The following is a 27,624-nucleotide window of genomic DNA, read 5'->3' on the forward strand; positions in this document are numbered from 1 at the left end:
ACGTCCGCAGTTCGGCGGTTTGAATCCTTAGTGCCATGTAACCGAGTGAGCTCCCGCTACTTGTCCCAGCTTCTGCCGACTTAGCAGTTCCAAAGCACGTAAAAAATGCAAGTAGAAAAATAGGGACCACCTTTAGTGGGAAGGTAACAGCGTTCAGTGCACCTTCAACATATAGTCATGCCGGCCACATGACCACAGAGACGTCTTTGGACAGCGCTGGCGCTTCGGCTTTGAAATGGAGATGAGCACCGCCACCTAGAGTCGGGAATGACTAAGGTGAACCTTTACCTTTACCTACTCATGCTGAGCTACCAAGGCCAGGCAAGGTATTTCAAAGCAAAGACTACAAGAGCGAGGAGACAAGGAATGTTGTGGGCCCCGTCCTCTAAGGAAGTACATCTGGCGGGACCCAGAACAGGGCTTTCTCTATGGTGGCTCCCTCCCTCTGGAACATCCTCGCTCCAGAAATTAGACTGGCCCCCACTCTGACACTCTTTCGTAAGGCCTTCAAGACGAGGTTTTGCCAGCAGCCTGAGAAACCCAGAGTGGGATGGAGCCCATTAAATGGTTGATTTGAGTGTGTGTTATCGCTGCGGGGGTGAGGGGGGTGTTAATTACAGGTAGTCCTCAACGTACGGCCACAATTGATCCCAAAATTTATGTTGCTAAGTGAGAAATTTGTCAAGCGAGTTTGGTCCCATTTAATTACCTTTCTTGCCACGAGTGTTAAGTGAATCACTGCAGTTGTTAACTTAGTTAGACGGTGAATCTGACTTCCTCAGTGACTTTGCTTGTCAGAAGGTCGCAAAAGGGAATCCTGTGACCCCAGGGCAGTGCGGCCGTCACAAATATGAGTCAGTTACCAAACATAAATCGCGTGACCATGCAACGGTCAAAAGTGTGAAAAATCGCCGTGTCACTTTTTTCAGTGCTGTTGTAACTTCAAACGGTCACTAAGTGAATTGTCATAAGTCAAGCACCACCAAGTAAGTGTGTGTGTGTGTGTGTGTGTGTGTGTGTGTGTGTTTGTTTTTTCCAACATAACTCTGGAACACCTCAAGCAATTTCAACCAAACTTGGTACACAGATGATTTAGTCTCTGGAACAAAACACTGTGGGGGTAAGACAACCCTAACATCCCTTGGGGTGTGTGCTCTGTTATGATACAGCCTGTTGTGACTTAAAATGGCTTCTACTGTACTGCCGTAAAATGGCTTCTACTGTACAGCGCAGTGAAATTGCCATGGTAACAGCTTCACAGTACTCCACAAGGGGGCTCCCTCTGATAAGGGGGAAAATCCAACATTAGAAATTATGTTTGGTCCAGACATATTCCCCCTATGAATAAATAAATACCTGGGCAACGCCGGGTTATGAGCTAGTAAATAAATATAAAGTCACTTGAGGAAGAAGCAAGTCACAGAAAAAGGATTCTTGGAGCAAGGCTAGCTAGTGCGAAGGAAAGGCACACGTTTATCAGGGACCTTAAAAGACAGCCGCTTCTGCTGGACACTCGACTGGCCTCCTGTAACCATTTGGGGCAGCTGCTGGATTCTGCTTGGCAGCTGAGCTCAGCAGGAGGGCAGAAAAGAGACCCTGAGCTGGTTCCACTGACTGCGAGGGCAGGCTCTAGGCTAAACCAAAGTTGCACAACAGGACAATCACAAGGCTAACAACTCCTAACAACCCCAAGACACGGCCATCTTAAGTTTCCAGTGGCATTTATCCCTTTTTTTCCTGAATGGCACACTGCCTGAAGCAAGGTGGGAAATTGTTCCTCTCTACTATATTTCTTTAGGTGTTAAAACTTTTGAGTTTTTCTGCTCTGGCCGAGAGGATTATATGTATTCTAATGGGTCTCCTAACAACGTCAAGAGTTATTCCATCATCATCATCCACCCAGCAACTACAGTAGACTAGACATTCCAGGATCACACACACACCCCTCTGGTGCCACCTCAGATCTCTTCCTGTAACCTCTGGTGCCAAGAGTATGTGGGTGCCATGGCTACCAAGATTAATGCATGCCAATCATGCCCAAAGTGTGTCACGCAACTATTCGGATTATGCCCTCTAGAAGCCAAAGGGTTTTAAGCGCCAGCAGAGAGAAGGTTCAATAAATTAGCCATGTGGACATTGTAACAGAAGACACAGCTAGTGGCAGGAAGAGTCCATGATTGGATTCCTACCTTGCTCACAAGAGAGAAATGATAAAAGGGTTAAAATCTGCCACCTCGTGTTCTTGATGAACTCTGCCCCTCCACACCCATTTTAATTACCCATTGTTCCAAGCATAAAGTCATCCAACTCATTCATAGCTTAGCTGCTTTTAAGCCTTAAATGACCCCTGCCTGAGCAGAAGGGGTAGAGGCTGGAGAGTGGTTGATATCAAGGCTCCCAAAAGCAGCAAGAGTGGCTCTCAAGAGATTACATTCCACTGTTTTGGTGGCTAATATTCTGCACACTTAGAATCGGTCTCTGTCAATACAGGTCCTGGATTACAAACATTTCCAGCTGTGAAATCAGTTTCAGTTGCTCGGGTGATTTCCAGTGTCCCGATCCCGTGAAATCTTGCCTGGTACCAATTTGACGAAATCTATTCTGAGATGCAGTAACTCTCCAGGAAGCAGAGAGAGGGAGGGAGGGAGAGAGAGAAAGGGAGGGAGAGAAAGAGATGGAGGGGGAGAGGGGGAGAGAGAGAGAGAGTGTGTGTTCTTCCAACTCTAGGGTCCTTTGGCTCAAAATCCCAGGGATTAAAACTGATGCCTTCATCCAAAACATGCACAAGGCTTGAGCCCTGTCCTTTCCAAAACAGCTTCTGATTTTTTACCGACAGTCTATGACTGTGTTTCTCAACCTTGGCAGCTTGAAGACATGGGGACTTCAACTCCCAGAATTCCTCAGCCAACACTGACTGGGAGGGGAATCTTGAGAACTGATGTCCACACCTCTTCAAGCTGCTGTGGCCCGCCAGTGGCCAGTGGAGCTGGCAGCAGAGTCGGACAGTGGGGAGGTTGGGGAGGAATATTTCCCCGTGGAGATTCGGACCCTCACCGCCCTTCAGGCCTTCCGGACAGCCGTTAAGACCTGGCTGTCCCAGCAAGCCTGGGGTTGAGTTCCCCCCCCCTACTCGAATTTGCTGTGCTTGCTGTGTTTTTTAAATTGTTTGTATCACTGTCCTGTTTTTGTCTTACTTTTCTGTATTTGTTCCCCTTCCCTTGGTTTTTGTTCAGCCGCCCTGAGTCCCTTCGGGGAATAGGGCGGCTTACAAATCGAATAAATACCAAATACCAAATATGGGCCAGTCCTGGGGATTGAGGAAAGCTCAGACGAGGGCTCTGCATCGGAGACAGAGAGGGATAGCAGTGAGGCAGAAGAACAGCTGGAGCCTGTTCCCAGTGTGCGCATGCGCAGAGCTGCCAGAAGACAAGAATGCGCAGAGCTGCCAGAAGACAAGAACAACTAAGAAAGCAGCGTCGACTTGGGAGTAAAGCCACATCTGGGAAGTGACTGGCCCCTCCCATAGGAAACAAGGGGAGGGGGCTTTTGCAGGAAACAATTCATTGCTTCTGTCAGTCACAAACAGAAAGTTCTGTTTGTGATTATAAGAGATTCTGTGCCAAGTGTTGCCCTGCCCTGGGTTTGAAAACTAGTTATCTGGCAGCTCTCCAAGCGAGATAAGGTTCGTGTTGATAAACATTCCTCTGAAAGACTGTTTGCCAAACCTTGCTGACTGTGAATGAAAGGAATTCAGAGTCGTGTAAATAAAAGAGGTTTTGCTGGGACCAAGAGTCTGCTTCATGCTTTCTAAGGAAGCCTGGGTCAGAACACAAGCTGCCAAGGTTGAGAAACACGGGTCCATCAGAATCATTACTGCAGTTAGAACTGGAGCAGTTGAAAAAGTGTCCTGATCTGAGGAAGGATGCAAACATTCCCTTCAACCCACAAAATAATTATGTCATGAGTTCCACACATGGAATGCTATGCTCGGGGGCTAATAAATGGGGCCATCTCGAGTCCCTTTATGATGACAAAACTGCTTCTTGTATCAGCAAATGCAGGGCAGGGGAAAAAAAGGAGAAGTATTTAGCAAAGAGCATAGAAAAAATATTTATTGAGAACAGAGCTGTTCAAAGCGCTCCATAATATTGCTAAATGAATGTTGGAAGCTACTTTCTGTTAGGCCAGATCATGTGTCCATCTAGTCTTATATTCTGACCAGTAGTGTAGCTTCAGAATCTCAGGCAAAGGTCTTTCCCATTGATTGCTATTTAATCCTTTTTAACTAGATGTTTAGGGAAGGACCTGGAACTTTTGGGATACCGAGTGCGGTCTCTCCTGAAAAGTAAAAAAAAATAAGGACCTCGAAACGTCCAAGGAGCCATGAAACAGACAACTGCCTTCTTGCATTCCTGGCTCGAAGAGAGGCCTTGTGGTGCATCTTCTTACCCGAGATCCATCATGCACCCAAAGGTTTTGGATTACCAACGAAGAGGTTCTCAAGGGAAGTTGTCCCAAGGGAAGAAACTGGCTCGGACCCTCTCCACATTTACGCACGGGTTCCGCGTCAGCCTTTTTAAAAAAAAAAAACCCAAGCCTGAGGTCTTGCGTTGCAAGGCAAGAAAAAGCAGCAGAGAACAAAGGCAAAGGGTCTCTACGTGGGAACAACCCCTTCCGTGTCTTCCTTTCAGACACAAGCACTTAAGAGGAAATCTTCCCCAGAGGAAAGTAGGCTCTTTCCGACTCCCTACTCTGCTTAGGGGGTAGAAGAGAGCTACTTTTGGCACTCCCAAAGAACTCCAGGGAAGCAGGTTGGCTCGGCCGAGGTCTATATAAGAGCTCAGGTGACAAAACTAAACATCTACGAAGTTTGGTCCCGAAATCTTCAAACCCTGGATACGCCTGTTAGGGAGATGGCTAACTCTACCCTTTGGCTGCCCTCCGGAAGCAAAGCACTTATCTTCACCAACTGCCACAGGCAAGGAATTGCCCCAATTTCCCTCCCCCCACCCGAACAAAAGGCATTAATAATAATAAGCAAAATACCAGCCTGCTCCAGAGAGCCAGACAGATCACTCGAGATTAAATCCATGAACACCAATATATTTGGAGAGTGATCAGGCCACACACTATTGCTTTCTCTCTCGGCTGATATAGCTCTCTCGGGTTACCAGGCATCTAGGCCGCTGTGGAACTAGTGCTTGACTCCCAAACGTGGTACTTCTGATCCTCGATGTGCCTCTTGCTGGAACATTTTCTGTGAGAAGGTTCAGACGGAGTCTCGCCAGACCAGAGATTGGGGACAGGAGGTTCCCCGCTACTTCTGCTCACAAAGACGGAGGGGATCTTCGGAGACAGTTCCAGCTCTTCCGCTCGCTGGGCCCTGCCTGGCTGAGAGCTCTTGCCTTTTGTGCCGTGCCCGGAGTCCCGGTGCTTCTCCCCTGTGCCCTTCGTGTAGACGGCGGGAAAAGGAAGGCGCCGAGAACCGCTCTTGGAAGCTCGACCCGTGGCACTGCTCCCCAGACGGGTCTGAGCCACGGGGATCTCCTCCATGGACTCCGCTGACTCGGAGTGGTAATCGGCCGGAGGACCTGCGGCTTGGACTGGACCCGTGCTGCTGGTAGATACGGCTGCTTTAGGAGGACCAGGCGGTGCAAGGAGGTGAAGGCTGGAAGTTGAGGCGGTTAAAGAGGGGGCGGTAGTGATGGACGATTCTGAAAAGAAGAAAGGGAGGAGAGGGCAGCAGAAATGGTCACTTCCCTCCTTCTACAGCAGGGGTGTCAAACTCAAGGCCTGCAAGCTGAATCCGGCCCCCGGGGTGCCTAGATCTGTCCCATGGGGCCACCCTGGAAACAGCAAAGGACTGGCCCAAGGTGCCCCCGCCAGCAAAAATGGAACCTGGGAGGGCCGCTCCACTTTTGGCCATGGCGGTCTCCTGCCGCCCTCTGCCAGTGAAAACGGAGCTCAGGGGGGCTGCGCTCAGCAACCTGGTTTTCGGGAGCCTGTTTTTGCTGGCGGAGTGTTCAGGCCACTGCAGATGTCCCTGACACGAGTGACATCAAGCTGGCCACACCCAGCCAAGCCCCCAAGGTCAAACACAACCCTGATGTGGCCCTCAATAAAATCAAGTTTGACACCCACCCACCCCCGTTCTACAGCAATGGGGCTTGTTGGAGATCGTGCGAGTGGCAGCAAGAAACCAGGGAAAAGTTAATGAGTTTTGTACCATTGCTCTGCTACCCAGGCGAAGCTATTAGAAATAGTTGAGTGGTAAAAAAAGAACCCAAGGGCTGTTCACAGGTCATTTGGCAGCTTTATATTTAAATCTCCAGGATTCTCGTTAGGCCAAAAGGAGACCTTGAGGATGGAATCTCTGGGCTGCTGATCTTACCTGACTGTAAAACTGGGAAGGAGGTCCATGGGGCAAGTGTCCCCTTGGAGTTTTCTTCCAACCCAGAAGAGGAAACCTTCTGCAACTTCTTCCGCTTCTTCTTCTTCTTCTTCTTATGAAGCTACACAATAAAGCAAAGCGGCATCCATTTAGAATCAATACGACTACACCAGTGGTGGGATTCAAACATTGTTACTACCGGTTCTGTGAGCGTAGCTTAGTGGGCGTGGTGTGGCTTGGTGGGTGTGGCTTGGTTAGGCGTGGCAGGGGAAGGATACTGCAAAATCCCCATTCCTTCCCGATCAGCTGGGACTCGGGAGGCAGGGAATAGATGGGGGTGGGGCCAGTCAGAGGTGGTATTTACCAGTTCCCTGATCTACTTTACGCTACCAGTTCTCCAGAACTGGTCAGAACCTGCTGAGTACCACCTCTAGAATACACTGATTATGGTTGTTGGTAAACCCGGGCCAAATTTCCACCCAGCTATGAAGGTTAGTTACACTATCTCATCTACTCTTCTTTATAGGATTCTTACAAGGATAATTTAATATGAAGCAGACAGCTTAAAATCCCATCTAGCCACTCAGAGAGCTTTGCAGAATGAATTCAATGACAATTTTCATCCACACACGACTTTACCCCTTGAACTGTGATGAGGTTCAGCAAAATGTCTATGGAGATTCTCAGTCACCCAGGGCTTGGCTGTCCCAAAGGTGCTTTTTCAAGAGGCAATTGGACTTCCTTTGTTTTTCCTTAAAAGAGGTTTTGTTTCTCATCCCAGAAAGAACTGAAGAAGCTTCTTGGATGAGAAGGGAAATGTCCTCAAGGAAAAACAAAGAAAGCCCAGCTGCCTCTTGAAAAAGTACCTTTGGGTTCAGCAAAATGTGACAGGTTAGCAAATCAAGTGTTTTCTCAGTTCTAGAACTTCACTTGGAGTAGTCACTATTTTCCAGCTTAGATTATTGAGGTCGGCATGGGGAAGGGAGGGTGAGATAAAGATCTATAAATATCGACACTGTTTTTTTAACCATAGCAATTTTAAGATGTGTGGACTTTAGCTCCCAGAACTCAAGAGTGAAGGGGAGAATTCTGGGAATTAAAGTCCTCACGTCTTAAAATGACCAAGGAGCCATTAGCTGCAATTAGTGTTGTGAAACTGATTTTAAAATGCAGTTTCATCTTTTCTCCTATTTCTGAAATAAAGTTTTTTTTTAAATGGGTAGATAGTTTTGACTTAACAGGAGCAAAGAATCGGTGTGTATCTTTTGCTACAATACTCAAGGATAGTAACATTGCTAAAAACACCAAAACTTTATTTTTTACAATGGCAACAAAGAAAGAGTTCTGTATTTTTGACAGCCAAAACTCATGTAACAACTACTCTGCAAATAAACAAACAAACATGCATGGAATAGGAATAGGAAATGCCAAACGCAATAAGCCATCAGAGATTGTTAATTGCTGATGACAAGGGGGTACAATCAAGTACGTCACTGTGTAATGTAACCCACTCAGGCTAAGCTTCAGTCACACCTCTCTTACCTGTCGCTGGTCTCCAGACTGCAAATCTGGAAGTTCAGAAGATGGTAGGGTCTTGTTGTCTATGCCATCATTGTGGATACAAAACTTGGGTAGGCTGAAACAGAAGAAAGGGCATTGACTTTAGAACACAGTTCCAGGCTGCATAAACAGAGGGATAGAATCAAGATCACGTGAAGTGTTAATACCACTTTATAAAGCCTTGGTAAGACCACACTTGGAATGCTGCATCCAGTTTTGGTCACCACGATGTAAAAAAGATGTGGAGACTCTAGAAAGAATGCAGAGTAGAGCAACAAAGAGGATTATGGGACTGGAGGCTAAAACATATGGAGAACGGTTGCTGGAATTGGGTAAGGTAAAGGTAAAGGTTCCCCTCGTACATATGTGCTAGTCGTTCCTGACTCTAGGGGGCAGTGCTCATCTCCGTTTCAAAGCCGAAGAGCCAGGGCTGCCCAAAGACATCTCAGTGGTCACGTGGCCAGCATGATTAAATGCTGAAGGCGCACGGAACGCTGTTACCTTCCCACCCAAGGTGGTCCCTATTTTTCTACTTGCATTTTTACAAGCTTTCAAACTGCTAGGTTGGCAGAAACTGGGACAATGGGAGCTCATTCCAATACGCGGTGGTAGGGATTCAAACTGCCAACCTTTCTGATCGACAAGCTCAGCATCTTAGCCACTGAGTCACCGCATCCCTTGGAATTGAGAGTACGTCTAGTTTAATGAAAAGGACTAGGGGAGACATGATAGCAGTGTTCCAATATTTCATCAGTTGCCCCAAAGAAAAGGGAGTCAAACTGTTCTCCAAAGCACCTGGAGGCAGGACAAGAAGCAATGGGTGGAAACTAATCAAGGAGAGAAGCAACTTAGAACTAAGGAGAAATCTCTTGACAGAACAATCAATCAGAACAATTGCCTCCAGAAGTTGTGAATGCTCCAACACTGAAAGTTTTTAAGATGTTGGATAACCATTTGTCTGAAGTGGTGTAAGGTTTCCTGCCTGAGCAGGGGGTTGGACTAGAAGACCTCCAAGATCCCTCCCAACTCTGTTATTCTATTCTTCTTCAACATGCCAGTCAAGCTGAAAAGCTTCTAAGTGTGGACCATAAAGATGGTTGTATATTATTAGCTTATCTGACCACCTAGCAACAATGAGTTGCTTCCCCCCAGTAATCTGATGTGAGAGATCGTAAAGGGGCTGGGAAAAGAATGAAGAGCAGACAGACATAGAAATCAAGAGAGAGTGGGCAGGTCAGCTGATAGCTCAGTTCATAAATGGCAACTTAGCCCAATGAAGAGAATTCTAAGGAAAAAGTATTTCAAAACACTCACAGGGACTCTGTTTAAAAACCAGAAGTGGGAAAAATCCTATCACGGTTTCTACAATTCCCCATTTTCCCCACATGCCAACACTCTGCTAAACAACTAATTCCCACAACACTGTCAAAACTATCTAGAAAGACAGTATTACCCCCATTATTCTCATCTTCCCTATCACCTTATCTTCTTATGACTATAACTTGTTGCTTGTATCTGATTGAAATTGTTCCATAAGTATCCTAGTATGATTTATGCTGATTGCTTATTTAGCATCCATGACTATCACTAAGGGTTGTACCTAATGTTCTATGATGAATGTATTTTTACAATGATGATGATAATGGCCTATCGCTATTGTTGTGATGTACACTGAGAGTGGATGCACTGGAGACAAATTGTGTGTCTAATCCCACTTGGTCAAGAAAGAATTCGAATTCTGTATTTATCTTGACCACAGTCCAAGATGTGACGTCTGCAAAGGTCTTGCTTATTTAAGATTGCCCAGCTGGGTATGGTTAACATTTTGGTACAAATAACGGACTTCTCTTTGTTACTGTTGTACAAATAATCCTCATTAAAAAATGCTGGTTTTCAGGTTGCCTTCCTTCCCAGCTATATTGCTTTTTCAAAACTGGCAAATGGAGGAAGAGGATCCATTGGCCAATGGAGTAAGTATGTGGGCCAAATAAAAAGTGGTGGAGGATCAGAGAGACACCGTGAACTTGGCCACTCTTGATTTAGCCCTAAACATTATCAATCTATAAATCCTTTTCCTTGCAAAATCTAGGCCGCTCAATGTTGCTTTGCTGTGGCGTTTAATGTTGTTTTTAATTGCAATATTTTCTGCTGAATTCTACTCTTACTGTTGCTGCTTGATTTGGTTTTATTTCCTCTTCTTATCAACAAAAGCCAAACAGAGATATAAATTCTCATTTGGATTTACTGTTAAGAAAGCTGTTCTGATTCCTAAGAAGTGAAGAAAATCACATTTAATATAAACTTGCTGTCAATCCAAGACACCTCACCCACTTTAAATTCAAGAAAGTTGGCCTTCATTCTACTTACTCTCTCCCAGGTGGTAATCCTGGTGAATTCTCCACCTGCATCTCAGGATTGGTATATCCAAGACTCCCTGCATAAAACTGCATATCCTGAAACAAACAAGCTATTTTAGTAAGGGCCTGCTGCAGTCTTTGCACAGACAAAATGAGGAGCATTGCCTGTGCAGCCCTTATCAGATGGTTGGGGGGAGGTGGGGAAATGACCTCTTTCCCCTCCAACTTGCTCCTGACCCCGAGGAGATGCACCCCACACTTTAAAGAAGCAACTTCATATTTGTATGTGATCTTTAAAGGCGCTAGAAAGATACGGTGCTTATTGTGTTGGCCTTGGACTGTGGAAAACATGGCTTAAATACACAGTTGGTGGGGAGGCCCTGAGCCAATCACTTAATCTCAGCCTTTAGTAGGTTCCAGGGTGTAGCAAAGTCCATGCATGCTACTACCTCTGTGCTTCTAGAAACAAAGTACTGCACTGTTTAAAGTTTCTATTTCACTTGATAAAAATGGAATGTTTGAAGAAGGAGCAACAATATCAAGAGTTTCACAAATCACTGAGTGGTTTAGCCAGTCAGTTTTAGCTAAGGAATAGCTTTGCTTAGGTGTCAAGAATTTGGCATTCAGTTCAATTTGGCAATAGCTTATTCAACTGTTCACCTAACAAAGAGAATGAGCCAGCATTGCTATATGCCCTCACTGGGTGCTGAAGATCTCGACATGTCCAAATAACTGGATTACATTCTAGGCCAGGGGTCTGTAACCCTGGAGCCGCATGTGGCTCTTTCATCCCTCTGCTGCAGCTCCGTCACAACCGCCAATGTGCGACACCCGCCAGCATGTGATTTACTGAGCTTTTCAACCCATCTTTTTTTTTGGGGGGGGGGGGGGTTCAAAATGGTTTTGTTGCATGCAGAAATAAAAATGTATTTTCTCTGTAGCAGATGATTGATTTCATAAATGCAACGCACTGTAGTTTTCTTATACATAGCATAAAGGTAAAAAACGATATATGCAGTGTTATCCTTCATTTTGGATGTCAAAAAGGTTTTGTGGCTCCCAGTGTTTTCTTTTCAGTGGGAAACGAGTCCAAGTGGCTCTCTGAGTGTTTGAGGCTGCCGACTCCTGTTTTAGACCGTAAGGCCAATTTGAATTCCAAGAAGCACATTGTGCTCTATTGAGATGTAGTCAGGACAGATCACCAAAATTCAAAGAAATTATCTCTATGGATACTATGATCGTATAATAGTATTGCTATAATACAAAAAAATAATGATTATCCTCTTGCACTAGCTCTCATAATAACAGCATGAAATCTGTAAGCCTCACTCTTGTCTTCTACCAGGGGAAAATACATAAACTCCAGACGTTACAGATAACAGAATTAAAGCAATGTTAGAAAGAAATATTATGAACATATTGCATGCTGGATATGTAAAAAAATCACATTTTTATTTAAACAAAAGCTGCAGCCTTGCCTGAATGGGCCTTGTTGGGGGAGGGTAAAATTCTGGCTCTTTCTCAGGATCCTTCACCTCTTGTGGAGGACGCTGCTGGACAATATATTCATAGGTGGTCATTCGGTGCCACACTAAAGAGATGGAGAGAAGATTTAATTCACTTCAAAATCCAGAGAACAAGACATGAAGTAAGATGCTATGATGGGACAGAAACGAATCAAGGAGAGAACCAACCTAGAACTAAAGAGAAATGTCCTGACAATTAGAACAATTAATCAGTGGAACGGCTTTTCTCCAGAAGTTTGGGTTGCTCCAACACTGGAGGTTTTTAAGAAGGGACAATCATTTGTCTGAAATGGTATAGGGCCGTGATGGCAAAACTATGGCCTGTGTGTCAGAGGTGGCATGCAGAGCCCTCTCTGTGGGCACGTGGGTCATCGCCTCCTGGTTTCCAGCGTGCACATGTGCGCTGGCCAGCTGGTCTTTGTGGGCGCCAGAGCGCTGGAAAACAGACTGAAAATGGCCCAAAAAACAACCCCAAAACAGGCTGTTTTTCGGGCCAGGTTTTTTTGGCCCAAAAACCGGCCAAAAACAGGTATGTGCGCGCTGGCCAGCTGGTCTTTCTTGATGCTGGAACACTGGAAAACAACCTTTAAAAAATCCCCCCAAACGGCCAAAAATTGCCTGAAAAATGCCCCAAAATCATCATGCGCATGCAGGCCAGCTGGTCTTTGGGTTTCCAGAGCTCCGGCACACATACACACACATTCTGGTTGTGGCACTCAGAGCCGAAAAGATTCGCCATCCCTTAGTGATAGTCATAGGTTACTAATAAGCAATCAAATCATACTAGGAAGCAAATAAAACAATATAAAATTTAAAGATACCAGCAACATGGTTATCGTCATAAGTGGGATGAGATAGGAAATAGGAAGGAAGAGAAGAAGAATAGTAATATAGTCTTAGTAAATAATTTGACAGTGTTGTGGGGATTATTTGTTTAGCAGAGTGATGGCATTTGGGGAAAAATTGTCCTTGTGTCTAGTTGTTCTAGTGTGCAATGCCCTATAGCATCGTTTTGAGGGTAAAAGTTGAAACAATTTATGTCCAGGATGTGAATATCTGTAGATATTCTGTAGACATCACAGGCCTCTTTTAATGTAATATTAATTTTAATATTAATTTTAGTATTAATTTTAATATTAATTTTAGTACTAATTTTAATATTAATTTTAATATTAATTTTGATATTGATTTTAATATTGATTTTAATATTGATTTTAGTATTGATTTAATATTAATTTTAGTATTAATTTAATATTAATTTTAATATTTTAATTGAAGTGAGAAGGAAAACCAGAAAAAAGTGGTACCTACTCAGATAAATATGGAAGACTAATAGGTGGCCCAACAGGAACAGAGTCAGTAACCCCAGAATTATCAGCAGACCAGCCAAAGACAAGATTGCAGGCGCTTTTGTCTTAAGTGGAGCAACAGGAAGGAACACAAACCAGACATCTGTTTGGTTCTTCCAGTCTAGAAAACAAAAACAGACAAAAAAATAGAGGAGGAGCTGAACCTTCATCAGTCTGTAATTGTGGAAATCATTTGAATGGGCTCTCAAACCACTGGGCAATTATCTAGATATTTGAGATAATTGAATATCTTTTCTTAAGAAACAAGTATAGAACAGTAATTGATAACTTAGATACTTATCAACATGGGTGCTTCTGACTAAGAAGATCAAAGGACACAAAGCAGGTTGTAGAAGGGTACCTTCAAAGTGATGTCCGGTGCGTAACTTCATGGGATCAAGGAAGAATTGAACAAAGACATAGAAAGCAACAAGTAGGATTAGGAGAAGGCCCAGGATGGCAGATATTACACTGTTCAGAAACAGCCTGTCAAGAAAACAGAGGACCCTTTAGCCACCTTCACAATGAAACACAAGAGAAATTAATTTTCAGGCATGGCTGTCACATTTAGCAATGAGAATCTCTGGCAAAGAAACGGTGGCATTCTGAACCCTGGCAGGAGGACCACACTCCTGCCTGACTCTCCTATACCTCTTTGCTTGTCTAGCTCAGCAGAAGAGAGTAAGGACCCTCATAAAAGCCAGAGACATCTACAGTTTAGCATATTCTAGAGTGGAACTCTAATTTGAGAAATCTACACGTAACTAATCATTTTTATCATATCCAACACAGTTTATCTCAATACTGGACGAAGAATACAACACTTAGTTTTACTGGCCAAATAACCAGCAGGACATCCATGTATCTCAGGCAGGAATCAAAACAAGCACCTAGAATAAAAGTCCCAATGCTCCAAGATTCTAGACGGCTCTTTGAAATAGTAAGTGTATACTTTATATATTCTTCCAAATAGCAGGTGAATACTTTATATATTTCTAACTATGATCTTAAGTATATTCCCTATAACAACATGCAATTTGAAAATGGAAAACAGGTATTTAGACTGTGAAGGCTGAAAAAAAGATTTTTAAAAGGTGCTAGATTTGTTCAATGAACCTTCCCAGGCTTTGCTTAATGGGCTAATGTGTGATAGACAAGACCATACCAATAATTTCTCTCTCCCACACAGTTGTTGAGCCACATGCAGTGATGATCAAAGCCACATACACATTTGTTACAGGACCCGCAATGTTTTGATCTGGAGCTCCTAATAATAAAACAGGGAGAGAGAAAAAAATGGAGCTAATTATACTCTGCAGTTGCTTTCCCGGATTAATTTGAGGTGCTAAATTAGATGTGCACCAAAAAAAGAGAGGAAAGAACAAACTAATGAATGTTGTTTCCAATTAAGTCTCTTCTTACATGTAGAATAATTCTACTAAAATACATGGGAGTTTGAGAACAATGTCCTTTTATTTACTGTTGGCTTTCATTTACCAAGTCTCCCCTTCTTTTTTTTCCATATAATTTTTTTTTATTTTTTGTTCTCTATATACAATTATAGGTATACATTCACACAGTTATTATTCTTTGTTTTTACATTCATGGTTCTTATGCATTTGTCATTCCATTTATAGAATTATAATATTTCATTTGGGTTGCTTTATTTACCATCCCTCACCTGTTTTGACACCACCTTCTTCTCCCTTTCTTTTCTCCCTCCATTCTCTACTTCCTTCCTTCCTCCTTTCTCTTCCTTCTTCCCTTACCTCTCCTCTCCTCTCTTCCTCTTCCCCTTCCTACCCTCTCTCCTTCTCTCTTTCTCTCCTTCTTCCTTCCATCTTCCTCCCCTTCTGAGTTAGACTTTTCAAACATCTTGATCTTGTAATCAAAATATCAATGCAGGAATGATAATCTATTATGGGAACAGCAAGTCTTACAAAAGTTTGTCAACCATACTGACCAGCACAATTTAGCTACCTGGCATCTAATAAGAAAGAGCTGAATAAAGTGTTAATTTAAGAATTCATGGATGTAGCTACTGTATATTATTGATGAGGATAAGATGCAGAGATGGGAAGGGGGGGGAGCACTGCTGTGTGCACTGTTTAAGACCCCAAGTGGTTATTCAATTCACAAGGTCATGGTTGAGTCATCTATTATGCTAAACTGTTTGTTTAATCATGACTTATTGAATAAACACAATTGACTGGTTCATACAACAGACGAAGGCATAAGTCACAGTTTACAAAACACATTGTCGGTGTTTACATAACACACTTAACCAAAACCAAACAAGCCACATTATGTTCAGCATGTCATGTGAATCCAGCCAGTTCTATTACGGTCCAGTGGCAGTAAATCAAGGCACAATACCGATAGCTGCAAAATACTTGGAAGTTTTCTCTCATGTTTTTAGCCCTGATGGTTTGCCTGGGAACGGAATCGGTGCAGTTAACTCACAACTCATATAAAAAAGAAGGCAAAACAAGCAACTCACACATCAACATCACAGATGTGACAGTGACGATTTTCAATGACATGAGCGTGCTGGCTGCGATTGAAGGCGCTCAGGGGCCCCTGGTAATTCTTCTTTCGCACACTGTCATCGGCCGGATCAATGGAAACTGCGCCAAGGTGAACTACTACATGGCAGAGAAAGAAGACGCCGGGACACTGAAGTGTGCGCAGTTAAGGCTCCTCTCTCTGAGATTTATCGACGTTCACATTTTAAGGAGCCACAGAAAAAAATGCCACCAAGGTTAAAAACCCTTTCGTTTAAAAAAAAGAAAAGAAAAAGAAAAACTGGTGCCAGATAGCTTGAAAGATGCAAATTATGGCTTCTTCACAGAAGCCCAGAAAATGCATAGGAGAGAGAAAAGGTCACGAAAGGTATTCTGATGGCAAGAGGAACTGTTAACAGAAGAAGCATTGTGTATACGGATAGTCCTCGACTTACGACTTTAGTTGAGCCCAACATTTATGTTGCTAAACAAAACAGTTGTTAAGTGAGTTTTGCCCCCTTTTAGGACCTTTGTTGCCACACTTGTTAAACGAATCACTGCAGTTGTTAAGTTAGCAACCTGCCTGTTAATTGAATCCGGCTTCCCCCTTGACTTTGCTTATTAGAAGGTCGCAACATTTGATCGCATGACCCCCCCCAGGACACAGCAACAGTCATAAATATGAGTCAGTTGCCAAACATCCCAATTCTGATCACGCGACCATGGGGCTGCTGCAACGGTCGTTAAGTGTGAAAAACGGTCTTAAGTCACTTTTTTAGGTGCCGTTGTAACTTTGAACGGTCATGAAACGAACTGTTGTAAGTCGAGGACCACGGGTGATTCATTATGACAAGGGAAACTACCGCTTAAAAACAACAGCTGCACAAAATGGGGGGGAAGCAGAGAGGAGGTGACAGAAGCACTGGCGGTTTCTACGAACCAATGTTTTCCCACCTTTCCTAAATGAAAGTTTTAGGGAACATTTAAGAAACGTTTTCCACCATTTGTGCCCTCACGGATTTGGTACCACTATATTTGCGAGACATAAAGGATACAATGTACCCAGCAGGTACCCAGCGAAGGGGCAGGAGAGGCACAAGGATGCCAAAACCAACCAGCGCAAAGAAGAAGAAAAGTAACCAGGCAACGAATTGGAAGGGGTGTGGAGGCCAACTCCAGCCATTTCTCCTGGCTTGCTGCGACTGAACTTCAAAAGTTGTTTCAGAAGTCTTCTCTGGCGCTGTCTTGTTAGGTGGCTTATTGCAGATGTTCATCTGCGGGGGAGAAGAGGGAGAGTAAGAAAAAACATATTTTCACTGAAAAAGCTACAGAAAGCATATTTAAAATACAAACCTTTTTTGCAAGTGGAGCAATGTGTGCAGAAAAGAGTCTCAAAAGATCACAGGGAGCACAATGCAACACTAGACACCAAATAGTTTTGCTTTTTAGAAAAGGCAACCCAATTGGCCAGAGTAAAAACTGTCACAGCCTGTCCTGGGAGGCTGAACTAGGCCAGAACTAAATTGCCAAGAACTGCCAGCTGCTAGATTACCCTTTGAAAATGAAGTGTACAGAAGTTGTTGCTCTGAACATATGTACCTCAAGTGGCGTTTCCCACATTCCCCAGTGGCTCAACTTTACATGTCGTGTGCATGTGCACTGGAGGAGGTAGGGAAATTTTTTCATTACAATACAACAGCCTATAGGTAAAGGTAAAAGTTCCCCTCACACATATGTGCTAGTCGTTCCCGACTCTAGCGGGCAGTGCTCATCTCTGTTTCAAAGCTGAAGATCCAGCGCTGTCTGAAGACATCTCCGTGGTCATGTGGCTGCCATAACTAAACGATGAAGGTGCACAGAATGCTGTTACCTTCCTACCAAAGGTGGTTCCTATTTTTTTACTTGCATTTTTACATGGTTTTTTACTGCTAGGTTGGCAAAAGCTGGCAGTAACTGGAGCTGACTCCGTTACATGGCACTAGGGATTCGAATCGCCAAACTGCCTTTCTGATCGACAAGCTCAGCATCTTAGCCACTGAGCCACAACATCCCTATACAACAGCCTATCTGATGGGGCAAAAGTCATTTTGAAATGAACTCCATTTTTAATGTTCAAACTTTAAGAAATAACCATAAAGAGAAGCAGCATTAGGCTCTTTGCAGGACAAAGTGTGCCAGGCAAAAATGATTTTCGTTTAAATACATCCAGTATGTTTTCATTAAGAAACTCCTGAATGAAAAACAGAAGATTCAATACGCCACTATACTGTATATGTGATATACATCGCAAACAGAAAGCCCAGGGAAACATTACACATCACATCACAATTTAAATCTAGATTAACTGAAACTTGCAAGACTGGAAAAGTGCCACAAATCATATGGGCTCCCCTTACCCCAGCCTGAAGATAATTGCCTCAATCTTGCAGTTCAGGCCTCCCTTAATCCAATCATGTAGTTCTTAAAGTGTTCTCATAAGGTCCAGTCTCTTTCTCTGCAGGCAAAAATAATAAAGATAAGTGAAATCAGAACAATTGAAACCTTTTGGAGAATATGAAAAAAAAGTGTGTCTCTATTTGCTTGGCCTAAAGCTTAAATTCCACTTCAGACCATAAAAAAGTTATTTGCTTTCAAAACAATCCAACAGAATAGAAAACAATCTCACATCAATCACAGGGCTCTTTGTCCTACATAACCTTTACCCACCGAGGAATAGTTTGCGGGACTGACTCATTGCCTGCAAATTGCTATCATTATAATAATCCTACCTAGACCGCCTACTGCCAATTATCTCCACCAGACCGACTCGATCGCATCGATTAGGCCTCCTCCGAATCCCATCTTCTAGCCAGTGCAAACTGGCAACTACCCGGAGGAGGGCCTTCTCGGTGGCTGCTCCGTCCCTTTGGAACGAACTCCCCGTGGAGATTCGGACCCTCACCACCCTCCAATCCTTCCGCGCTGCTGTAAAGATCTGGCTGTCCCGGCTGGCCTGGGGTTAAGATTATAGCCCCACTCGAATTGTATGATTGTTGAGTTTTTTTTTTTTTTAATATGCTGTATTGTTTATTGTTTGTTGTTTCCCCCTCCCCTTTTGAATTGTGAGCCGCCCTGAGTCCCCTTAGGGAAAAGGGCGGCATACAAATAAAGGCAAAAGTAAAAAAAAAAAAAACTATTCCTAAACGGTGGGGACTGTAATATTCTAAAAACTGAAACTGGGCTACAAAACCTAAAAAGGGCATATTGTCCAATAACTGGGAGAGGAGGGGGGTTGGATTAGATGACCTACAAGGCCCCTTCCAACTCTGTTAATCTGTTAAAAACTTCAGTGGCCAGATTGGCACACAGTAGGCTCTTCTAAAGGAAACCAGCATTACGCACGCATGTTTCAGTTCTTCGTGATTGATGGCAGTTTCATGCAAAGAAGCTGTTTTTGATTAGCTTCTTTTGTTGTTCATTTGAAAATGAGATCCTGTGGCTAAGCAACACCTTCCACTTCAATAAAGAATTGTCCATACAATGGGGGGACTGATCTAGTTTTCTGCATTTCCAGTTAAGTACGTTCCAGAACAACAATTTCTGTGCCAGGCCAAGAAAATGTGGAAGCTCCTCCCTGATAAATTAGCTGCCTACGTGTCATAAAAAGTGGTGAGTTTTTCCCTATTCGGAAGGGAATGCATTTGAGCATGTATTATAGACTTGATTGTAAGTCCCACTCATTTAGTGGAGTCTGTTGTGGAGCTGGCAGCAGATTCGGACAGTGAGGAGGTTGGGGAAGAACATGGTCCAGTCCTGGAGTCTGGGGAAGGCTCTGATGAGGGCTCTGCATCCGAGGCAGAGAGGGGGCCAGAGCTGTAGGCCAATCACCAGCTGCCTTCAGAGGCAGACATCAATGAGGCAAACAAACAGCTGGAGCATGTTCCCAGGGTGCGCATGCGCAGAGCTTCCAGGAGAAGGGAACAGCTAAAGAACAGGGGTAGACTTGGAAGTAAGGCCACAGGTAGACGATGAATGGCCCCTCCCAGAGGAAATAAAAGAGGAGCGAAAGGGGAAGGGAGTTTGCAGGAGACAATTAGTTTGCTTAATTGGCTCATGATTCTCCGAGACTCCTTGCCAAGTTTTGCAGCTATCAGCCTGTCCACTCTCCAAGCCAGATAAGGTTTATGACTGTAAATCGTCCCTTGAAAGACTTTGCTGGATGTGAAGGAGCAAAATTCACAGTAAATTAATAAAAGAGTTTTTTGTCGGGACAAGGAGTTTGCTTCATGCTCTTGGGAAGCCTCGGTCAGAACAAAGTTCCTGAGCAAGTGGTTGTTAAGCAAGGAATCCTTATGAATCCACAAGCCAAATACTGTATTAAGTGCAAAGTTCCCACAAAAGCCATATTGAGACCAGTAAGGAAATTCCATCAACACCAGTGCTTTTTTTTTTTCAGCCAAGAAGACTCCATGGTAGCCTACTTCCCATTTGCAGGTAATCCTCGACTTATAACCATTCATTTAGATAACCGCTTGAAGTTATCAAGGCACTGTAAAAGTGACTTGGGACTATTTTTTCACAATTAACAACCATTGCAATATCCCTGAAGCCACACGGTCAAAATTCAAATGCTTGGCAATTGGCTCCTATTTATGATGGACGGTTGTAGTGTTCCAACATCATGGGATCACCATTTCTTACCTTCCCAGCCAGCTTCCAACAAGCAAAGTCAATGGGTGTTGGGTGTGTGTAGTCAGATTCGCTTAACTTCTGCCGTGATTCACTGAACAAAAGTGGCAAGAACGTTTTGCACCACGAGGCAAAACTCACCCAAAGTACCTTGCTTAGCAAAGGGAATTGTGGGGCTCGACTGTGGAGGGCGACCTGCGCTGGATTACAACTCCCATCAGGCACTTAATAGATTTCGGTGGACTGGTTGAAGTCCACCCATCTTAAAGTTGCCAAGAGTGAGAAAGGGGCGGCTGAAAGAGGGAGGCCATTTCGGTTTTAAAAAGGGATTTCTACAGCAAAAAAACAGAGGATCTCAGAGAGAAGAGAGCTGAGACATCCACCTTTCATCAAACTGGCACAATCTTTTCAACTACAGAAAGGTAAGAAAGTCACCCATTTGATGTGCTCTTTCCAGTGGAAATTTTGAGATTGTTTCAAATTGACACAGGAAAAAAATTGCCCCGGCTGTACAATACTGGCGATCTTTCTATTTTCTTTTTTGGTGATGATACTTTTTAAAATTATCTTTCACTTTTTATCTAGAGAAGTGCCGACAGGATTGAAAAAGCAAATTCAACCATGCCCCTCCCTTTTTTTTATTTAATTAATTTTGCCAAACATCTCCCAATAAAACTGACAACAAAACAGCGCTCCCAGCTCACAATAAAATAGCCCAATGAAATAACACCATTTCAATATTTGAAAGGCTCCTTCCAAAAAAAAAAAGAAAAAAAAAGGAGGATGGTCAATCTTATTTTCGAAAGCACCCAAAAGGCACAACAAGAAACAATGGATGGAAACTAACCAACTGAGGACTAAAGGACACATGTCCTAAGGGTGAGAGCTATCAACCAAGGGAACAGAAGTTGCCTTCAGAAGTTGTGAGGGCTCCATCACCAGAGGCTTTCAAAAAGAGACGGGAAAACTATTTGTCTGAAGTGATAGAGGGTCTCTTGCCTGAACAGGGGGGTTGGACTAGATGACCTCTTGAGATCCCTTCCAACTCTGTTATTCTATGTTCTCACCCTGAAGGCTTTAACACCCCCCTCCCGTGGGTCCCCCATTAAGATCCCCATCCTTGGCCGGGATCTCCCTCCTCCTCCTCCTCCTCCCGAAAAGCCCCTTCCCCAACCCGGCCTTTACTCCTTTCCTACCCCCGGGAACCGCCCGGCTCTCTCCTTAAGACGGGAACGTCCTTCTTCTCAGGAACCTGGGTGCCCGGCCCATCGTCCGCAGCCAGCCAGAGAGGACGGGGTGCTGCGGACGATGGGCGGGGAGAGCATTTTGGGGGGAGAAAACCATAGGAAAGATCCGCTGGGAGGAGGGTCTCCCCGCCTCCAACGGCTCCCTCGATACCCCCCCACAAGGCGGGCGAGGGGCGGCCCGGCCTCGTCTCACCTTCCCCCCTCCAGCTCAGCGGTGGTTCGGGGCGGCCATGCACCCGCCTCATGCCGGGAGGGGCCCGCTACCTCAGGCTGGGCCCTGCGGACCGAAGGCTCCTCGTTGCGGGTCAGGCCGCGGGGCCCGTCTCCATGGCGACCGCCGGGACAGCGAGCGAGCCAGCTCCGCCCCTCTCCGCCCACAGCCACGCCTCAACCCCTCCCCGCACCAAGCCACGCCCCCTCGGGACTCCGCTTTCTTGGGTTCGACAGGAAGCGCTTGAGCGGCTTTGCCCCACGCGGGCTACACTGAGAGGTGGGAGAGGTTTGTGTGTTTCCTCTTGCAGGTATAAATCTTAATTTAAACCTGATTTAATCCTGATTTAATTACAGGCACCTGGCATAATCCTCTCTCCTCTTCTTATGGAGCTAATGAGGACCCAAATTGTATTTATTTTAATTTATTTATTTTTATTTGTCAACAAGTATAAGGAAACAAGTATGAAAACAGACGAACAAATGGCACAAATAAACGGATATAAATAAGCAAAAACATAGCCATAAACACATAAAAGGAGTACATATAAATGGGGACAGTAGGACAGGGATGGTAGGCATGCTGGTGCACTTATAGATGCTCCCTTAGGGACCTATTAAGAAACAAGGTCCATGGTAGACAGCTTAAGATAAAAAGTATCAGGTTAGAGGAATTAACAACAGGGTCAGTTAGGATGCTCCACACGTTTACTACTCTATTGCTGAAATCGTTTTTTCCTGCAGTCAAGATTAGAACGTATTAATTTAGTTTGTATCTATTGATAGCCCTTGTGTTACTGCAGTTGAATAAAAGTAGTCATTAGCAGGTAGGACGTTGTTGGGGACAAGAAGCAGATGTAGAGTCTCCTGCTTGGGCAAGGGGTTGGACTAGATGACCTGCAAGGTCCCTTCAAACTCTGTTAATATGCTGGATTTGTAAACATCTTAGAGAGGGCTGTAAAGTACCGCAAAGTGGTATATAAGTCTTAATTGCTATTGCTGTAAAGGGATCGGTTGATTCTGGCTTAAATTTATAATATATAAACGCAAAATAACCAGACAGAATAGAATAACAGTGTTGGAAGGGACTTTAGAGGTCTTCTAGTCCAACCCACTGCCTAGGCAGGAAACCCCACACCACTTCAGACAGATGGTTATCTAACATCTTCTTAAAAACGTCCAGTGTTGGAGCATTCACAACTTTTGGAAGCAAAAGTAGCAAAATAATAAAAAAGCCTTCTTTTATCTCCCTGGGATCCAAGAGAAAGAGGCAACAAGGAGATTCAGATTGAGCATTGTTTTGACTGTTCATGCCTGATACCTGGTAGTTGACTTGATCCGTTTCCCAGGTTAGAATAGAATAGAATAACAGTTGGAAGGGACCTTGGAGGTCTTCTAGTCCAACCCCCTGCTTAGGCAGGAAACCCTACAGCACTTAAGACAAATGGTTATCCAACCTCTTCTTAAAAACTCCCAGTGTTGCAGCATTCACAGCTTCTGGAGGGAAGCTGTTCCACTGATTAATTGTCCTAACTGCCAGGAAATTTCTCCTTAGTTCTAATTTGCTTCTCTCCTTGGTTAATTTCCACCCATTGCTTCTTGTTCTGCCCTCAGGTGCTTTGACTGCCTCTTCTTTGTGGCAACCCCTGAGATATTGGAAGACTGCTGTCATGTCTCCCCTGGTCCTTCTTTTCATCAAACTAGACATACCCTGACAGTGAGAACAATTAATCAGTGGAACTATTTGCCTCCAGAAGTTGTGAATGCTCCAACACTGGAAGTTTTTAAGAAGAGGTTGGATATCCATTTGTCTGAAGTGCTGTAGGGTTTCCTGCCTAAGCAGGGGGTTGGACTAGAAGACCTCCAAGGTTTCTTCCAATTCTGTTATTCTATTCTATTCTATTCTATTCTATTCTAGATAAGTGGCTGATATATGGGAACACTGTTATCATGTCACCCGTAGTCCTTCTTTTCACTAGATTAGCCATGCCCAGTTCCTGCAACCGTTCTTCATGTTTTAGTCTCCAGTCCCCTAATCATGTTTGTTGCTCTTCTCTGCACTCTTTCTAGAGTCTCCACATCTTTTTTTACATGGCAGTGGCCAAAACTGCATGCAGTATTCCAAGTGTGGCCTTATCAAGATATTATAGACAGGTCATTTTAAAGGATGATGATAATAATAATAATTAATAGATAATAATAGATAATAATTATTAAATGTATGTGACGCCTTTCAAAAAGTCTCAGTGACTGGGTAGTTTTTTTTTTTTTTATTGATCAATTTGGTGCCATCCAGAACATTTCCTACTGCTTGCAACCACAACATTAGATTTTCTCCATAACTGGGCCCGCTTGCAAATTGTTAAAAGCATTTAAAAGCAAGAATACAAGAAAAACAAAAGAAACAAAGCCGGCTGCAAAATACAAACCAGGATGAGAGCAAGAAAAAGAGACATTAATTGTTCTGGCTTGTAAGCCCTTAGATTCCTGTATATGAATATGATGTGAGGAAACTTCCTTTGATGGCTGAGAAGATATATTTTAAAAATAAAAGGAGCCACTCCCAGCTGGGATCAAGAGCAGCTCAGCATCCCCAAACCATAAGATTTTTAAAATGTGGGGAAAAAATAAATGCAATGAAACTGGAATGCTCAGCCATGATGGGGTTCTGCTTGCCACATTTCTCCTAAGGATACTGGAATATAAAGGTAAAGGTTCCCCTCGCACATATGTGCTAGTCGTTCCCAACTCTAGGGGGCGGTGCTCATCTCCATTTCAAAGCTGAAGAGCCAGCACTGTCCGAAGACGTCTCCGTGGTCATGTGGCCAGCCTGACTAAATGCCGAAGGCGCATGGAACGCTGTTACCTTCCCACCAAAGGTGGTCCCTATTTTTCAACTTGTATTTTTTACGTGCTTTGGCAGAAGCTGGGACAAGTAACAGGAGCTCACTCCGCTATGCAGTGCTAGGGATTCAAACTGCCAACCTTTCTGATTGACAAGTTCAGCATCTTAGCCACTGAGTCACCGCATCCCTTGGAATTGAGTATGTCTAGTTTAACGAAAAGGACTAGGGGAAACATGATAGCAGTGTTCCAATATCTCATCGGTTGCCACAAAGAAAAGGGAATCAAATTGTTCTCCAAAGCACCTGAAGGCAGTACAAGAAGCAATGGGTGGAAACTAATCAAGGCGAGAAGCAACTTGGAACTAAGGAGAAATCTCTTGACAGGTAGAACAATTAATCAGAACAATTGCCTCCAGAAGTTGTGAATGCTCTAACACTGAAAGTTTTTAAGATGTTGGATAACCATTTGTCTGAAGTGGTGCAGGGTTTCCTGCCTGATCAGGGGGTTAGACTAGAAGACCTCCAAGATCCCTCCCAACTCTGTTATTCTATTCTTCTTCAACATGCCAGTCAAGCTGAAAAGTGTCCCTCTACTGGAATATATATATTGAAGATGTGCAGACTTCCAACTCCCAGAATTCCCCAAATGGCATGCAAAGGTTTGCCAGCAGATGTCCACACTGGTTGAAAAACTGCTCTCGTCCCTAGAATGGTCATCTGAGAATCCCAGCAGCTGTGGCTTCTGGTTTTTGGTGCCGAGGTTCGGTCCCACTTTCACTTCTCATTCCAAGTGACAGCTTCGCTAATGGAATTCATGTTTCTCCTTTGGGGCCATCCCATTTGACTTGCTAATTCAGACGAACAGGATAATAGTCTTTTGACTCCAGCTTTAGAAGACTCTAATTTTTTTTTTAATAACATTTATCTCTGAACATAACACAGCCTTTGATTCCAGGAAGTAGCCTCTTTCCATCCAAAACTGAAGAATTCTCCTCTCATTTAGTTCAGTTGCTAAGCATCCCATATACCAGAAATTGCTCCCTGGTTTAGTAAAAATCTAAGTATGAATCATATCTACCAAAATACAACAGTAAAGGTTTCTAACAGTATATCCCGTTTTGAAAGGCAAGTTATAGAAGCCAGAAGCAGAAAATCTTGACAAGGATGCCAGATGTTCAATGTTTACGAAAGAAGCCATTTCCTCTAACTTAATGCAATAGGTTGAATTTTCTCTCTCAACATCCCCAACGCTCTTACAAACTGTACTTACGTTAAATTATAGAAAAGTTTCCACTGCCGTTCTGGCAACATAATCCGAACTGATGGATTTCTGCCCGGATACCTTCCTCAGCAAATACCTCAAAAAAAAAAAAAGTGCAAGATTTGGTCTTCAAACCTGCATTTTTCACTTCGCAATCCAGGATCCGACTTCAGCAGGCTGAGGAATACAGGTTTTTTTTTTACACCAAGTCCCCACCCTTTTCGGCCTTTTTTGCAAACCGGCTTGGCTGACAAACAGCAACACATCTCAGAAGAGAACAACTGGAAGAAATCCAGAATGCAGGAAGGAGTCTAATGTGAAAAACATTTTGAAAACAAGGGAACGGAGAGACTTCCTTTCTAGACTAGCTTGGAAGCCATTCAAGACAAACCCCAGATAAGCCATCGCAATAAACTGGAGAGACACACAAATATGACGACGTGAACTTAAGGGGGAAAGAGGAGGGTATTTTAGTTGAATACACTGTTGGAAGAAATGTCCATCTGGGTTCAGTTGCAAGTGGGGAGGAGAGACACTGGAAACACAGAAGCTGCTTGGAAAGATGGTTTAATGGTGGACAGGACCACATGGCTTGAGATCCTGGGCAAAAAGGGAAGAGATGCTGAGAGTTCCTGGATTTTATGCCCTCTCTGGGCTTTTGAATTTGAGCTTGTATTCTGATTGGTTGTCAGACTCCCATGGGGCCATACAGGGATAACTTTGTAGGTTGTCTGTGTCCCAGACTTGGTTGAGCCTTGCTGGGTGATGAATGATGTAATGAAGGGGCTTTGGTCAATTCCTATTATGGCTCTGCCTGAAGGAGATCGATTTTTGTTATGTAGAATAGACTGGCTCAGGCTTTAATGGCCCATTGACAAAGGTGGGAGGTGAGTTTCTGCCCCCCTTTTAGGGAGAAATATTCTTCCTTTTTTAATATTTCCTAAAGTATCTTCTTCCTAGGAGAGGGGTGGGTGCTAACTTCTTACAACACAAAACTGGGCTTGACAGATCAAAAATCAGGTTCATTTTAATTGAATAAACTTCCTCCTTGTTAAACTTCCAATATTTTCCCTTCTTGACTGCAGCAAGATGCTATCTCCCATGTGACTTCTTGCCAAATCTAAATTCTCATTTCCTGCTTTTTCTGGTCCTCCGTAGGGAAGCAAGGAGTGGGGGGGAGAGAACTGGCAAACATGGGTGGGCAGCTTTTTTAAGTCTATAGATGTCAGATCACTGATGGCAAATCTGGACCATCCTGCGCAGTGTCAAGGCTAGTTATATGAGTATGTTTTGTATGTTTTAAAGGGGTATGTCCTGTTTCAATGCAACAGTCAACTTTGCCCGCCCACCCCCATATTTTTGGCATGTGTGGCTAGAGAAGACTTCCAGAACCACAATAAAAGGGGTTTTGAACAATGGACACAGCCTGCTGGCTTCTTTTCATCATTTCTTCACCAGTTACTCTACTTCTGATCAAAAGAAAATATTTGTAATTCAGGTGGGATCCTTGACGCTCTATGAGTTGGATTATTTTCTTGAAGACGTTTCGTTACCAAGCTAGATAATGTCATCAGCGCTAAAGGGAAGTGGGGTTTGCTGTCGGTCAGTGTTGGCGAACCTTTTCGGCGACCGAGTGCCGAAACAGGAGCGTGTGCGCCGGGGAGCACCAGGAAACGGAAGAGCAGCTTCCCCCGGTGTGCATGTG

General features: G+C 43.9%; 1 protein-coding gene across 3 annotated transcripts; it reads right to left on the bottom strand.

The window, feature by feature from the left end:
* Positions 1-4,094: 4,094 nt before the first annotated feature.
* Positions 4,095-27,613, bottom strand: ZDHHC1 (zDHHC palmitoyltransferase 1). Of its 3 annotated transcripts, none has more exons than XM_014070918.2 (12): positions 25,929-27,613; positions 18,084-18,181; positions 16,743-16,961; positions 15,684-15,859; positions 14,349-14,450; positions 13,545-13,669; positions 13,146-13,304; positions 11,787-11,899; positions 10,319-10,404; positions 7,934-8,027; positions 6,392-6,512; positions 4,095-5,714 (listed from the first exon to the last, which is right to left on the bottom strand). In XM_014070918.2, the coding sequence occupies exons 3-12, from the start codon at positions 16,959-16,961 to the stop codon at positions 5,179-5,181; spliced, it is 1,731 nt and encodes a 576-aa protein (XP_013926393.2). In that variant the 5' UTR covers positions 18,084-18,181; positions 25,929-27,613; the 3' UTR covers positions 4,095-5,178. The 3 variants fall into 3 exon arrangements, with proteins under 3 accessions (XP_013926393.2, XP_013926392.2, XP_087585472.1); XM_014070917.2 differs by lacking the exon at positions 25,929-27,613 and adding an exon at positions 21,796-21,950; XM_087729346.1 differs by lacking the exon at positions 25,929-27,613 and adding an exon at positions 21,867-21,885.
* Between the last annotated feature and the right edge of the window lie 11 nt (positions 27,614-27,624).

This window comes from Thamnophis sirtalis, unplaced genomic scaffold, assembly GCF_051295495.1.
Source record: "Thamnophis sirtalis isolate CommonGarterSnake01/CBP01778 unplaced genomic scaffold, rThaSir2_p1.2 scaffold_14, whole genome shotgun sequence".
In the NCBI taxonomy this organism is placed as follows: Eukaryota; Metazoa; Chordata; class Lepidosauria; order Squamata; family Natricidae; genus Thamnophis; species Thamnophis sirtalis.